This window comes from Chelon labrosus, assembly GCF_963514085.1.
Source record: "Chelon labrosus genome assembly, chromosome: 19".
In the NCBI taxonomy this organism is placed as follows: domain Eukaryota; kingdom Metazoa; phylum Chordata; class Actinopteri; order Mugiliformes; family Mugilidae; genus Chelon; species Chelon labrosus.
The window spans coordinates 11,446,972-11,461,913 of NC_140352.1; the positions used below are offsets into that span (position 1 = coordinate 11,446,972).

General features: G+C 45.9%; 1 protein-coding gene across 2 annotated transcripts in view; it reads right to left on the bottom strand.

Moving 5' to 3' along the window:
• Positions 1–14,942, bottom strand: part of tanc2b (tetratricopeptide repeat, ankyrin repeat and coiled-coil containing 2b) — a 69,098-nt gene that overhangs the window by 18,848 nt on the left and 35,308 nt on the right. For both annotated transcript variants that reach the window (XM_084566872.1, XM_084566873.1), the window contains 3 exons: positions 10,125–10,256; positions 2,707–2,988; positions 2,363–2,487 (listed from right to left, as the gene is read on the bottom strand). In XM_084566872.1, coding sequence (XP_084422998.1) covers positions 2,363–2,487; positions 2,707–2,988; positions 10,125–10,256 — 539 coding nt within the window. The remainder of the gene's footprint in view (positions 1–2,362; positions 2,488–2,706; positions 2,989–10,124; positions 10,257–14,942) is intronic.

Below are 14,942 nucleotides of genomic sequence, written 5' to 3' on the forward strand. Positions count from 1 at the left end.
AGCTATTAATAATTCATCACTTCCGGCTGCCAGGAGAGAGCGACTGATTCGGGGGGAGCTCATGCATGCTCATGTGTGAGATGACTGTGGCACGAAGGAGTCAAGTGTTAAACTGTCACATTTCACAGCTACGCACTTGCAGCATGTTCAAATGAATGATTAAACGAGCAAACGAATGAATGAAAGAAGGAAAAAGTTGCATGGACATGAACAGAAAACGGTAGAGGTTTTTACAGCTTAGCCAACTGAACAATAGCAGCAGGTGTGACCAGGCGCTACAGGGGACTAAGAGATCACAAAGAGTTTGAATTTTCAGAGGCTTCGATCAGAGGGCAGCGGGGAAAAAAAAAGGGGGATGAAAGAAAAAAAAAAAAGGCTAATCAAAATAGAATGCTAATTTTTGGTCACAGCGGAATAAAGGGGTTTAAAACAAAAGGGGTGAAAAAGGGAGTGAGCTCAATTATTAATGCACAGAGTTAACAAGATCTAATAGCTTGGCTGGGAAATGGCTTTCTGCAGGTATAAATATTTCATAAGGCTCCCTGGCAAAGTTGTTTTTTCTTTTTTAAACACATCTGCATAATGCATCAGGCTGGGACTGGGGATGCAGATGGCTAAGCAGCAGGGGCGCAACAGCAGACAGGAAGAGGAGCGGGTAGAGGAGCCGGCTTCACACGTCACATATAGGTTTACATTGCAGGCAGGTGAGAAGGAGCTGATTATTCCACATATTGAATGCAACAAAGAGCCTGCAGATAATTTTGAATGTTTCGCAAAGCAACTGGATCTCTGCTTGTGTCGAATTTTATCTTGTCTCAGTGCTTGTCCTGCAGAGACTGGAATGTGTCACTGGGATAAAATTAACCACATTTATCAGATAAATTCCAGTTTATCAACGCTGATTCTTCTACATATGCAAAAGTTAATCGTGGAGTTCCACAGGGTTCTGTGCTAGGCCCAATATTTTTTCATTTTTCTTTATGTTATACACTGTTCTGGAAGATATTCAGAAAACACTGATAAACTTAAATTCCTATGCAGATAATACCTGGTTATAACAGTAACTTTATGAGTACACTGAATACCCAGTAAGTTTTATACCACTTTGACCCTCCCCCCCATATGAGCTGGGTTCTGAAAGGCATAATATACATCGATCAGCCACAACATTAAAACCACCGACAGGAGAAGTAAATAACATTTGGTATCTGGCATTCATGTGGATGTTACTTAGTCATGTACCACCCACCTAAACCAGAACAGGTGCCCCCACCCCCATAGCAATGACACTCATTGATGGCAACAGCCACCCCCAGCAGGATGCAGCCTGACACAGGCACACACACAAAAACAGTTTAGGAACAACTAAAAAAGAACATTAAAAAACAGCACAAGGTGTTGACCTGGCCTCCAAATGCACTAGATCCCAAAATGAGGCTCACAGAGGCCCCTTCCCTCAACCCACAGGACCCAAAGGCCCCCCACTAACAATATTCTGCTGCCAGACACCACAGGACCCCCCTCAGAAGGCCAATGTCCATTTTCTGATGAGTCACAACTGTTTTGAGGACACAAAGGAGACCTGCACAATATTAGGAAGGTGGTCATAATGTTATGTCTGATCGATGCATAGCTTGCTCTGATGGTTTCCGACTCTGGGTTCTCTAAACTAAAGCATGCAGAGAATTTGGATTATTCTCGACACGACAGCGCATAAATAAAATTGTATTGAACTCAGGACCCATGTGGAGTGCTTACAGGTGGCATGAAAGTGTCTTTCAAAAAACATTTCTGACAGAACTCAAAACATATCTGAGCATGACTGTCTGAAAGGGCTTTTCAAAAGAGCATATCGCTGGCTAACCTACCACCTATGTCGCCACCAATTGTAAAATTAAGACATTAAAAGACACAGATGGATTCCTTTCCCCCCAAAAAATTTAAAAAAATGAATGAGAGAAAGGAACAGCAAAACAGTAGTATGCAAATTCCCTTGACTCAGTATTTGGCAATTGATTTGTCTTTTTCACACAGCTGTGAAAAAGAAAGGGGGTAATGGAGGTGCGGCGAGGTAGAAGTGGTTTTAGGCTCGTGCACTTATCCTCCCTTAATACAGGGCAATCAAACAAGAGCTGAAAATCTCATATAATGATTGCTACAAGTACACTTATTTATGAAGTAAATGGTTGAAAAATAGATAATTTGCATTTGTAAAAGTGGGTATTAGAAGGAGAAGAAGTGAAAAATCAACCATAGCGCTTAGGTATTTAGGAACAGGTGTTCAACTTGGATTCTTCTGTCTGAAAATTAGAGGAATGTAAAATGTAAATGTGTGTGTGTGCATCACAGGTGCATCTAGTACCTGAGACGCCAGCCTCCTCATGGCTTCCTCTTGACGTCGCCTCATCTCAGGGGTCCCGGGACAGCTGCCTCCTCCTAGGGTGCCGTGCGTGGGCTGTGGCTGTGTGAGAGGAAGCCCCTCTCCATCTGGACACAAGACAGCAAGACACGCTCAGAGAAAGCTTGTGTCACATTCACAAAACCTTTTTTTTACACGGATATTCTCGAAGCAAGCGAGATTCAAGCAGCTCTAAAATACTTCTAAACAGGAATAAAAATCCTCACGAGCCCGGCAGCCTCTCTGGTGATCAAACAGACTGCACAAGTAAAACCAGGCTTGGTGTTTAAAATTAATGGATGGCCTACGTTTGGGTGAGGCCTGGGGGCTGTCGGAGGCAATCTGCCTCATGCGGGTGCCGTGGCAACTGAGCGCCACGAGGCGAGAGATGATCGCCGTCTTGCCGAAGCCGATGTTGCCCACCACCACGACGCCCTGGTTGGTGCCGGAATTGGGGCTGTTGAGGTGCGCGTCGATCTCCTGGAAGAGCCACTCGCGGCCCGTGAACACGGAGTCCATGGTGATGCTGGGCACCTCGAACAGCAGAGGTTTGAGGGCGATGTCTTGAGGCCGATAGGGTGCAAAGCGCACTGCCGGGGTCAGGAAAACAGAGAACTGGTTAGAGGTATTACACATTTATGTACTCACGCTCGTGGTTCGCAATTACAGTCCCACCTGTACTTGAACATGTTATGTATTCAATTTGGATGCAAACACACCTACAATCAACATTATTTGACTGCCTGCTTCTCTATATGGCTGCAATTGTGCCACTGATTTAACCTCGTGTGCAGCTACCTTTGTGTTTATGCAGATTCTTAGGGCTAAAAATCTAAATCTACATAAATCTAATAAATCGCAAATGATATCTTTGCCTTCGCCTTCTGCTGCAAAGGAAGTTTTTCATAAAAGTCAAGGGAGCGACTGCTTTTACCAGCCACTGCCGACTTGTCGGCTTCACTCACTAGAGGGAGTCATTAAACTAAAGTCCTCCAGAGGTTGGGCATCTTTCCACCACAACATATGGACCATTAAAGACTAATGAGGGTAAAATGAATCTGGTAAGAACTTCTGAGGCTGTGTGATAAAATCAGTGCAAAATTTAGTCGGGGTGTCATCTCCTGGGCCTCGTCTTTTAAAACGATTTGAGCTTTGAGAATAAAAAATAAATAAAAAACACCCTCTCTTCTATTGGATGTGTCATTTCTTTAAATAACTACGTCTGATTTGGGATGTGAGTTGCGAGGGAATAACCCAAACACCAGCAAGAGCGCTTCCGCCGCTCGACGGGAGCGCTACGGCACGTGAAGCGTTACAAAAGCGAGCAGGGCGACTGCAGGGAGAACACGGCTGCCTGATGCAACAAATGAAAGTTGAAAAGTAACTTACGTGACTGGGATTGCCAGGCATGGGCATTATTTGCGGAAGCTGAGACGAGCGGCGAGAGAAAGGCAGAGAGAGCAATGACAAAGAAAGAACAGGCAGTGAGGACAGGCGGCAGGGCGCAGTGAGTTAGAGCACAGGGCAAGGTGCACCTCAGTGGGGGGACAAAACAAACAGGAAGCGGCAAATAGCATCAGCACATCATGATGCCAGAAATATGGGGAACCACCAGACCAGGGTCGATTACTAATTGAAATCCTCTGAATTACATCGAGCGCATTTCTCAGCATGTCTGGAGGGAGGGTTGGGGAAGGTTTGCACTTTTGGGAGAATCTAATTGGTTCCATTGCGCTGGGCGAGATCAATCAATCCCCATAAAAGTAATTGAATCCAGTTCTAGTAGTAATTCGACCCCGGCATGGCAGACTCCAAACCTCAACTGTGTGCATACTGAAGGCTGCTAAAGTTAGCCACATTTTAACATATACAAGTAATCAACCTCAGCATGAGACAAATCCCAAATTTGGAATCGTTACAGAAAGCCGTAAAGAAACTGAAATCAGATTTCTACCACGGCCTTTCTTTTCTTTTGGTTCTGAGCTGAGGCTTAATCAGATTCGTTCAGTGTGCAGTGAGAAATGGCTGCTGGTCAGATGATAGCTAGCGCAGTGGTTCATTTCACACTCTGCAGCATACAAGCAATAGGCACACTGTGAGTCAGAGCAGAGGAAAATATGTACCATACATTAGACTGGCAGGATCAGATGGTGAGAGTGTGCAGAGTGTTTGTGCAGACGTCTCTATACTGTGTGCAGACACTGCAGAATATATCAGGGGGGAGGCAGGGAGGACGTGAGCGTTGTGTTAGAGCTGTATGTCTTTCGAAAGTGACTCCAACGTGCTGATTGAGAGAATGGCTTCATAACATAATGAGCTGATATCGCTGTTAATGTCGTCGGCGGATCACGCGACGCTTCCAAAGTGCTGTTGCAAGCGTGACTCCTGTCCAGGAATGGTAATTATACATCGCGGGGTGAACAGAAATGCGATGATCCTGCAGAGAGTTTTCGGACTTCTTATACAATCAGCAAAAAAAGGCACCGACAGATATATCTGGAAGCGGGTGAAAAGCTGCTCCGTGTGCACGGCCAGCGCTGCGTTTCACCGCTCCGAGCCGCGCGCCAGCTGCAGCTCGGTGTAATAAAAGACACTTCATCCATATTCCCCCGGTCAGATTATTTTGGTGCTAACTCGACAAACAGACGCGCAAACAGGCCGAGAGAGGCTGTGCGCTGATGTAATGTTCTTCCGGGGGGGTGTCACGGCGTGAAAGGGGTGACCTGATGCAACACCGGCGACGGGAAATGCAAAAGCTGCTCGATACTACAGGTCACTGAAGTAGGCAGGGAGCTAAATATGCACAGCTACTCTGTTTTAAGTCGTGCTAAGCCAATTATCTTGAGGGTGACTGAATGCCAAACGTGCCTGCAAAGCTCCTTCGTTCCTTCCTCAAGGAATTACTAAACACAACCACGCACTATCAAGCACCGTCCTCCAAACGGCACTACGGTGGATTCAGGCGGGTTAAAGTCGTGCCGCCACTGCTGCTCCACTGAGTACTCTAGGAAAACATGGCGGCCATGTTGCGAACGGGGGCTGAGGGAGTTGTTTCCAGGACGGCGGAAGCAAATGTGCGCGCGCGAGGGACGGATGGATGGCTCATAATCCTGCCCATAACACTCCCCCTCAGGCGGCGTTGAGCAAGGTATCACTCCACCTCCCCCTCCTCCTCCTCCTCTTCCACCTCCTCCTCCGCCAACCCTCCGTGGCCAGACGGAGTGAGAGACTCAGACTTTTTAATTATTCACCAGGTGAGGATGACTCACGGTGGCTGAACAGCCTTGAGAAGGAGGGAGAAGAGGAGGAGGAGGAGGAGGAGGAGGGGGTAGGATGAGAAGCAGAGGATGGGAAGTGGTGGAAAGGGAAGAGACGAGAGGGAAGAAGAGGAGGAGGAAAGTGGAATTGGCACCGAGATACAGGAAGAGGGGAACGGAAAGGAGGAGGAAAAGCAGTGAGGAGGATCTAGGAGGGTCGAGGGAGAGTGGGGGTGGGTTATCTTAGGACAGGTGAAAGACCGACGGTCGATGTGGGAGTTTGCGCACGAAAGAGTTTATCCAGGGATTGATTTCCTGCCGTATGCTTTTCCAGACATAAAGTTGCAATTCCAGTCTTGTAGCAGGTGGATGCAGCTCGCAAATGCACGACCACAACAACAAGATCTTATATAACACCTGTTTTTTTTTTTTCTTATCTTATGTAATTTGCAGAGTAGGCTCAGAGCAACGTATCAGGCTTGAACGGCAAATGTTCGTCTTCAGAAAATATACTCTAACCATGTCATTTAACATATACTAAGTCTTTGGCCAAGCTACAATAAATACACCAAGGCAAGATAGTTTCAGTGACAAAAAGTATTTATCAGATGAAGATTACGGGAGAAACAAGATTAAGGCACTTGGCTTAACAGTAGCTGGAGAGCAGATAATCATCTGAACCTTGTCAGTTGTTTGGGTTCAAACATGCTGGTGGTGCACTGTCATCAAATCTAGGCTGTTATCTAACCCCCTCCACTAACCCAGAAACAGAAGCCTTCTTGATCTGTGTTTTCTGTAAATAAAGGTTTACTATAAGCAGTGCCAACCTGGAGCTACTCTCAGCCTCAGACTTAAATGATGGGTTTATACTGTATTTTCTCTCACTGCAAAGAAGTCTAATTAAAAAGTCGTACAGTCGTTCAATACTTTCTGAGTTTACTGCTTGGTTTTGAGTATCTCCAGGGCCATTGAGACACACTTCGACCGGAGGTCTGTATTATGTAGTCAGCAGGGTGTAGACTACTAGAAGAGCTGCTATTAGCTAGGAGCCCAAGAAGCTAAAGGCTCATTTAAGGTACTGTGGGACGCCGTAAGCTAGGCACGTAGCCTACGCCGGTGTGAGCCATTTATACTTGTGCGCTTGTCAGTCTGCACTAGTCGGCACTGTGTCTTTTTTGCCAGTTGGGTTAATTTTTATTTCTACTTCCTGCTTCACTTTCAACAATGGCGACTGAAACTTTCACTGAAATATCGTTGAAGGCATACAAGTTGTACAAATGTTTGTACCTTTGAAAATTCTCAGTTCCATCTTTATTGGTCCAAAACAATCAATTTGATGGAGCCGAGACGTGTAATTAGATTTCTGGGGAGGTGCATGTTAGGCTACGGCGTTAGGGTCTGCGTCAGGTTTGGGCTGTTGCCATAGCTATGGCGTCAAATTGGCGCAGAGCTACACTACAAACCGTTGTACAGAGTTCACCTTTCCTGAGTCTGATGAGTTAGAATACAGTTTATTTATTCTACATGATCATGCTGCTGGGTTAATATTCATGCATTTGAATGTTCTGACTGGATGAAGATGTAAAATGAGCTCAGCCTCTGTCTGTCCTTCTCACTAACGTTAGATGTTAGAGAAAAGATTAGCTGCTTCTCAGCCGATCAGAGTCATATCAAGGCATTAGATCAGCTGAAAAGCTGCCGACACAGGTTCAACTAGTGCCAACGGAGCGGGACACACAAGGGCCATTGACTCTCAGCGACGGACTGAGACCGGCAAAATGGCTGAGAAGCGCCTTGGTTAGTCCCGGCCCTTAAGATGTGAACAATATATTTTTTTATTTACTTTTTAAAAGCCAGAATGAAGGTATACGTGTTTACAGCAGCAGTACGCCGCATTTGGGACCATTGAAATAAATCACAGTCCCTTGATTAATCAACAAAAAATGGAGCACTCTGGCACAGATGAATTAATCGCATACTTACTTTCTAGTAGCAGGATCAATTTCTTTTTGGTATTCTAATGGTTGACAGTAAGAAAAATACTGCATATCATAAGCCCTATTCTTTACACGGCCAATCAATTACTGCTCACCTGAATTTCGAGGAGTTATTATTTATTTTCCACTTGTTTCTCAGAGCCATAAAACCCTCCAGAGCTGAATATATATATATATATATATATTCTAGCCGAAAGCTGCAACCATCAGTCACAACACAAAGGCTGTTTGGTGCATGTGGGCAAAGGTTGAAAGACAGCAGAGGAGGGAGCAGAAGACAAATAGAGGGAAAGTAAAAGACAAATGAGGGAGAAAATGTGTGTACGGTTAATGCGAGAGAGTTTGCGGTGAATAGATAAGGTGGGTGGTGAATCTTAGAGGTAGGCAGGCAGGCAGGAGCACAAGAAGGTCCATTTGCAGTCTGACTCACTCTCCTCAAAACAGCAGCACAGCTCGGGCCCCTGACGGCTGGCATCAAAAGAAGCTTCAGCAAAAAAAAAAAAATCAAAAATCAAGTGCAGAGAGGGCTGCATCTGCGAGCTGGTTGCCACCTGACCGACACATAACCGGCAGCCCTCGTCTCATCTCACTCATCTCTAAGTCCCAATCCGGCAGTCCCTCATGCAAATTAGGACATTTTGTCAGTGAGCTGCAGTCTGCCAACATATTTGACCGAGTTTGCCGTTAAGAGCTCCAAGTTTTGTTAGAGAGTTTTAAGTAGACAAAAGATCAGAGGAGGTCACAGAGACGTGATTCATCCTGCTGGGACCCTGAATATTTATGACTTATTTCATGGGCAATCTGGACACAGATCAAGGACACTGCCATCCTTTTAGGCCACAAGAAAAAAAAAAATCAGCTTGCAATGTTGACGTGCAACAAATCGAGCACCAACTAATCCTTTATGCATGTTTCCCCGACTGTTTATACTGCATGTAAAGTCAAATTTCAAGACCGACTTGAGGTAACGGACCTGGAATTTGTCCTCATTTTATCGCAATGCCTCCCGCGTCCTGTCTCCCCGCGTCCCTGTCTCTGTCTCTCCCGGCGAAAGCGCAGAAGGAGTGCACTGGGAGAGGCTCTGACATTGATCCAAGGAGGCAGGGGGCATGCTAGGACGCAGTCGTTTGGCTTGTAAACACACTTGGCTGCCCTTAGAGGGGGAAGGTTGAAACAAGTGACTGTGGCAGCGAGACTGACGCTTTGTGAGGAGCTAGCCCTTGCCTACCGTCTTCTGTCCTCTTTTCTCTCCCTCCGTGTCCATCTCCATCTCCCCCTGCCTCTCCATCTAACACTCCTTCACTCTGAATTTGTCTGCAGCCAGCTTGCCCTCGGGCAGGGCGGTCACGCCGCACCTCAGCCCGAGCGCGCTCTCAAGGTCTTAACAGGTGTTTAAGACACGCGGGGACGCATATTTGTGTCCGCTCGGATGGCAGGAGCGCCATTACAGCGCTCATTACCGGCTAAGTGACGGATGAAGAAGGGCGAGGGGGGACGCGCAATATTGTGACATAAGGCCATTTGGCTGTTTGGTAAGAGGGCTGAGGAGATTTGCACGATGGCAGGGGCGCTCGCTGTGTGTTGAGCAGTGTGCAGCGAAGCGCAGGCTGAATGTGAATGTTAAGCACGGAGACAAATTTTAGCTTAGCGGTGACACAGGCTGACAAAATGCTCTTTGTGTACTCCCTCAGCCTCTCTCTCTCTCTCTCTCGCGCACACACACACACTCCTCTGAAAGCACACAACAGCTGGCGACATCCAACGTCCGCCACCAGCGACTAAGTCACAGATCAGATATGTGGGAGCACATCGACGCACTGAGTGAAAACTGCGAACTAACAGTCACAGATTTTGTTTGTTAATTTTAACGGCGGCTCTCGTCGCGCAGCTTCGCCTATTCATGCAATTCTCAGCTGCTTTGAGTTGCACGCGGACCAGAGACAGAACAGAACAGTGTCCTATTGTTTGCTGCATCTGATGTGAAGCAACCGGTTTAATCACAGCCAGACCTGAGACAAGACGAGACAGCACAGCACAGCACAGCACAGCGATGGATAAATGCTTTGAATGTTGAATGCTTTCAACAGCAAATATCTGCACTTTGGGTCACATTGCAGTTCCTGTATTTACATTCAGCACTTCTGCCTTTCCTTTACGTTTGTTGTTTAATACTTCCTCAGTACTGATTTCCTTAGTTGGGGTATCCTGGTGGCTTAAGGTGTCAAGATACCGACGTACAGCTTGCTTTGTTTCAGGTCGTGCAACCACCCATAAGTCCATCCACCAGTTTTAGTGAACTTATTTGGCGTCTTAACCACCAACTCTTGCTATTATTATTGCGTTATATTACTATAATACATCCATAACGTGTGTAGCTCACACAGCCAGCGTTAAGACACTGAATAAAACCTCACAGACTTGAACAGCTTTGTTTACACACGAAGGGTTAAGAGGGACTGAGTTCGTGCTCACCTCTCAGGTCCTGCCCGGAGCGACCCGGCCCGCAGGTGGTGCTCTGCCTGGGCATGCGCAGCGAGGTGCGTAACGGAGTGTGCCTCTGCTCATCCAGGTACGCCAGGTCCTCCAGGTGGGCCGAACTGGTGGCTGCATTTGTGCGTTAGACAGAAATAGATGCCATTGTCAGCGCTTGTGTACACCGAGAATCTCATACAGTAAACAAACACACACACACACTTAAAAAAAAAAAAAAAAAAGGTGGCAAAGGTTCATGCCAGTGTCCTGAGGCAGTTGTCAGCCTCCTGCTCTCAAACTTGCTAACTCCTACAGGAAAGAGAAAGCCGGCCCCGCGTGGCTCCGATCTAAGTTTCCCTCCTCTCCGTGTCTGTCACGCGGCACGGAGGCAGATGCCATCCGGCCCCTCTCAGGATTAATTAGCTCAGCAGACAAATGTCTTATTCATGGAGTGAGCGCCTGTCTGACGCTGGCTGATGATTGTTCACACCACACTGTGTCTTCGGGGCCAACACTCGGAACCGCTGAATGTTAAATGAGATTAGACGCCGGCAGCGTGAGCGAGCGACGGGCCCCGATTCTCCGTCACACCTGAGCCCTGCGGTTCAGTTAGAGAGAAGACAGAGACAACACACTCTAACAACAAATCCAGGTGGGATTAAGGAACTAAACCATGCAAAGGTTGGCGGTTCCTAAAGAAGTGAGGGCCAAGATTATAAGTCACCACATCCAGACAAGAAAATCACCTATTTTTATTTTGTAATCTGCAAATTTCTTCAGTTTTAGGTTTGATTTTCATCGCTGTATCCATAAACGAATACCTGGAAACACCACTACAGCAGTATAGCCTGAAGGGCTGAGAAACATAAAATCAAACATGCTTGTGGAAGTACAACCTAAAGCAAGTGTACCAAAATGTCAATCATAATCCCCCACGGTGCAGAAAACCAAGAAGTTAGTCTCTAAACCGTGAATAAAACAGTCTGGGTAATGATTTTAGAGTTTTCTCTCCCAAATAAGTTCGGTTTGCTTGGAGGGGGGTTGTTGCAAATCTTCTGACAGCTTGCATTTTTTTGCTCCATCTGTGTCCCCAAATCCCAACAATTACGTTGCGACAGAACGGACGGACAAAGCTACAAAAATAAAATTAAAGTTGTAACAAGACAGATTCATAAAAGGCTAAGAAAAGTCCGACATGTATTTCTCGCAGTGAGACGAATCGAATCAGAGCTGGAAGTCATTTTTCTCTCACACTGTACCTGTAGGAGTTGGGAGGTTCTAAGATCCAAAGTGAAATTTAACCAGTTGGAGGTAGGTGTGACTGGAAGTTCATGCCTCTCCTCTGTGATATCCTGTCTCTCTCTCTCTCTCTGCAGTTACTCTTAAAAAATACAGCACAGTAATCCCCCAAGGAGCAGACCTCAGAGCTCGCCACCCCAACACTGATCCTCGTCCTGTCCTTGCTCAAAGAGAGCTACGTTCTGAGCATGTGTACGTCTGTATGTGTGCGTTGAGCCACCACAGCCATGGACCCAAAAAATGAGCCACATGGGTTTCCCAAAATGGAGGGAAAATGGCAGCTGAGAATGCTGGAGGCTTGGCCCTGATGGGAATGGGGGTGCTGGTCATCTAACTGGGCTAAAAGCAGAAGACAGACGACGCATTAATCTGCTTCTAAACCAAGGAGGAATGACTCAGGGCTACGGGGCTGAGAAAACTCTATCTCTTTCAACTGTGTTTGAATGTGAGGACTCAAATCTGTGTGCTCATCATCTCTATCTGCAATGCAGCAGGCTGCTGGGGATCGCATTCACAGTTCCTGTGCCAATGCGCTAAAACTACACACATAGTGGAAATAAATCAAGAGGAAAGAAAAAAAATAAAATAACAGTATCGAACCGGTGGAGACTGCAAGAAGGTGCAGGACAATGTCATGCACGCATCGTCAGACACTTCCTGCTTTGAAGAGGGACTGATAGAACGGACGCATGCACACACACACACACACACACACACACACACACACACACACACACACACACACACACACACACACACACACACACACACACACACACACACACACACACACACACACACACACACACACATATTCACACACACTCAGAGACCAGCTGGGCTGCCGTCCAGAGACAGTCACAGACTCAGCCAGGAGGCCAGGTAGTTATCTCAGATATGAGGTAGCTGCTGCTTCTGCTCTATATGCCTCCCTGTTCTCCTCTCAGCTCCCAGAGAGATGACTTGAGATGATAAATAAATGGAGGCAGAGGTATTTATACAATACTTCTGGCTAATGGAAGAGCGCATTTGAGCGGAGGTGGGACCGGGGAGAAGAAGAAGGTAATCAGGAAAAATGAAGGGAAAGGAAATCAATTGAAAAAATGTTATCTCAAGTGAGCCTCTACCTTAATTTAGAGACTGAACAGTGAGTTAGGTGAATCTGTGAGTGCCTTTAAAACCCCTTTAGTCTTTGTGTGAGAAGGGATTTCACCATCCCAGAGCAGTTACGTAAGGTGGTGTATATATCTTAAAGGGTAATTACACCCATTTTGGTTTGATTTGCAGGAGATGTAATTTTCGGAGATTTGTGCTCCCGTCACAATTCAGTGCAGGTGAACGTCTCGTCTAGTCTCAGCAGGATAAAGAGCCCACGTGATAGATATTTATAATGCGAAAGCATCTAACAGATGGATCCTTTCTGGAAAGACACGTTCTTGATGTTTTTTTTCCGTCAGCACGGGTGCAATAAACCGACTGGATTGCACTTCTGTTGTTGACAAAGTGCAAGACAAAAGTCTTTAAACCGGACAAATAAACCCATGAGTGTTTTTCTCAGTTTACAAGTCCGTACAGTTCAAGTTTTAATTAAATTTTTCACATGCCTCTTTTTGTACTTCTCCATTGTCTCGAATTGGTTTTATTTTTACACTTTAGTCGCGGCCTTTGGCTCCTCAAACCACTGGAGCTCGGAAAAAAGAAACCCTCTCACAAAAAGAGGGTCCTTCACCGTTATATACTCAGCCCGTGGAAACAGCCGCATAATGTCTGCTGTCGCTCTGAAGGACCTTTATGGTAATAAACGCCCGAGAAAACAAGCAGAGACTTCTCGACGCACTGCCAAGAATTTATGACACGGAGATGGCGTCGCAGCAGATATTACGCCATGCTCTTCCCATCTTGATGTTATCGTACGTCTCCAACTCGTAGATGGCAATCTCGTCATAATTACGACTGGGAAAACTCAGCTGTAACATGTTTACGCTTAACAGTCCCTGGAGCATGAATGCGTCATGTCAGCCATAGTGTGTTGTTTAAAGGGGAACTACTGTTTTTTTTCAACCTGGACCTTATTAGTACAATCGTTTACTCACCCATATAACTTTTGTGTAATTTGTAGTCGTTCGGGAGATATTTACATCTGCGTATATCCATATAGTGGGAGTGACTGGGGCACCGAAACGCAGCCTCTAAATAACGCATTATCTGCCGCGAAACTCATTCATTTCACCAATATGTTGTTATCGTACCCTAGTGCTATTCCCTGTTGAGTCCGGAATTACCTGTTATCATCATCCGGAGTCTGTAGATTGACCTACAGACCCTGGATGATGTCTTCTGACCTGGATGATGTCATCTCTGAGCGCCGGTCTGCTTGTTTACCTGTAATTTGCTACTGCTAGTTTTTTACAACATGGCTGAATATTTTTCCAATTCTGAGGTTGTGGGCGAAGCACAGCATAGCATAACAAAATATTGGTGAAATTAATGAGTTTGCGGCAGATAATGTGTTATTTAGAGGCTGCGTTTCGGTGCCCCAGTCACTCCCACTATATGGATATTCGCGGATGTAAATATCTCCCGAACGAGTACAGATTACACAGAAGTTATATGGGTGAGTAAACGATCGTATTTTATGCCAGAAATAAGGTCCAGGTTGTAAAAAAACAGTAGTTCCCCTTTAAGGTAAAGGAATGTAGTGCTGTAATCAGTTACTGCATGGTATTTGAGCCTACATCTACAAACACTTCAGGATGTTTTGGTGAATCATCACCTTGTTGTAGTATGGGAAATGTAGGATCCACTATTTTTGGAGCTCGTCAGGATTTTTCAACCTCTCCTGCATCCATTTTGACCACCACTCTTTTGAAATCTGTGTTTAAAATTGTTTCACTGCGAGAAAGAAATCAATAAAAGGCTAATCTTTCAATTCTGGTCAAATCTACTCCTCCCAGATGAGCTGCATCAGCACCACAGAATAGTTCTGTCTCCTCTTTCCTCCATATCAAGTTCTACCAACGCACTGCCTTCATTAGGTGATAGTGTCCCCCTCCCTCCTCGTTTTTCCTCCCCTCTTGCCTTCTGCTCTCGCTCCACATCTCTCTCTCTCTCCCTTCCCCTCTCTCTTTCTCCCTCTCCCCACACTTCAAAGCGAGTCTCTCTGTCACTCTGGGGGATAGAAACGGTTAATGCCTGGGGCTTTGATGTTCCACTGCTGCGCGAGCCCAGCCAATCCTCAGCCTGCGTTCGCCTCCCATCCCTACACCATCTAATAATTCTTTGTGGAGGAGAGACACAGTGAGAAACAGAGATTATGAAACTCTTTCACTCCTCTTCTGCATGCATCCCTCTCCTCTATATGGAATTGCTGTTCCTGACAAATACAAATGCCTTCAGAAAAAAATCATGTCTCTCTCTTTTTTTAATTTTTTTTCCCTCTCCGAGTCTCACTCCCTTTCGTTCTCTCTTTATGTTTTTTTTTTTTTTCATCATCTGCTGCATGTCTTTTAAGCTGCCTCC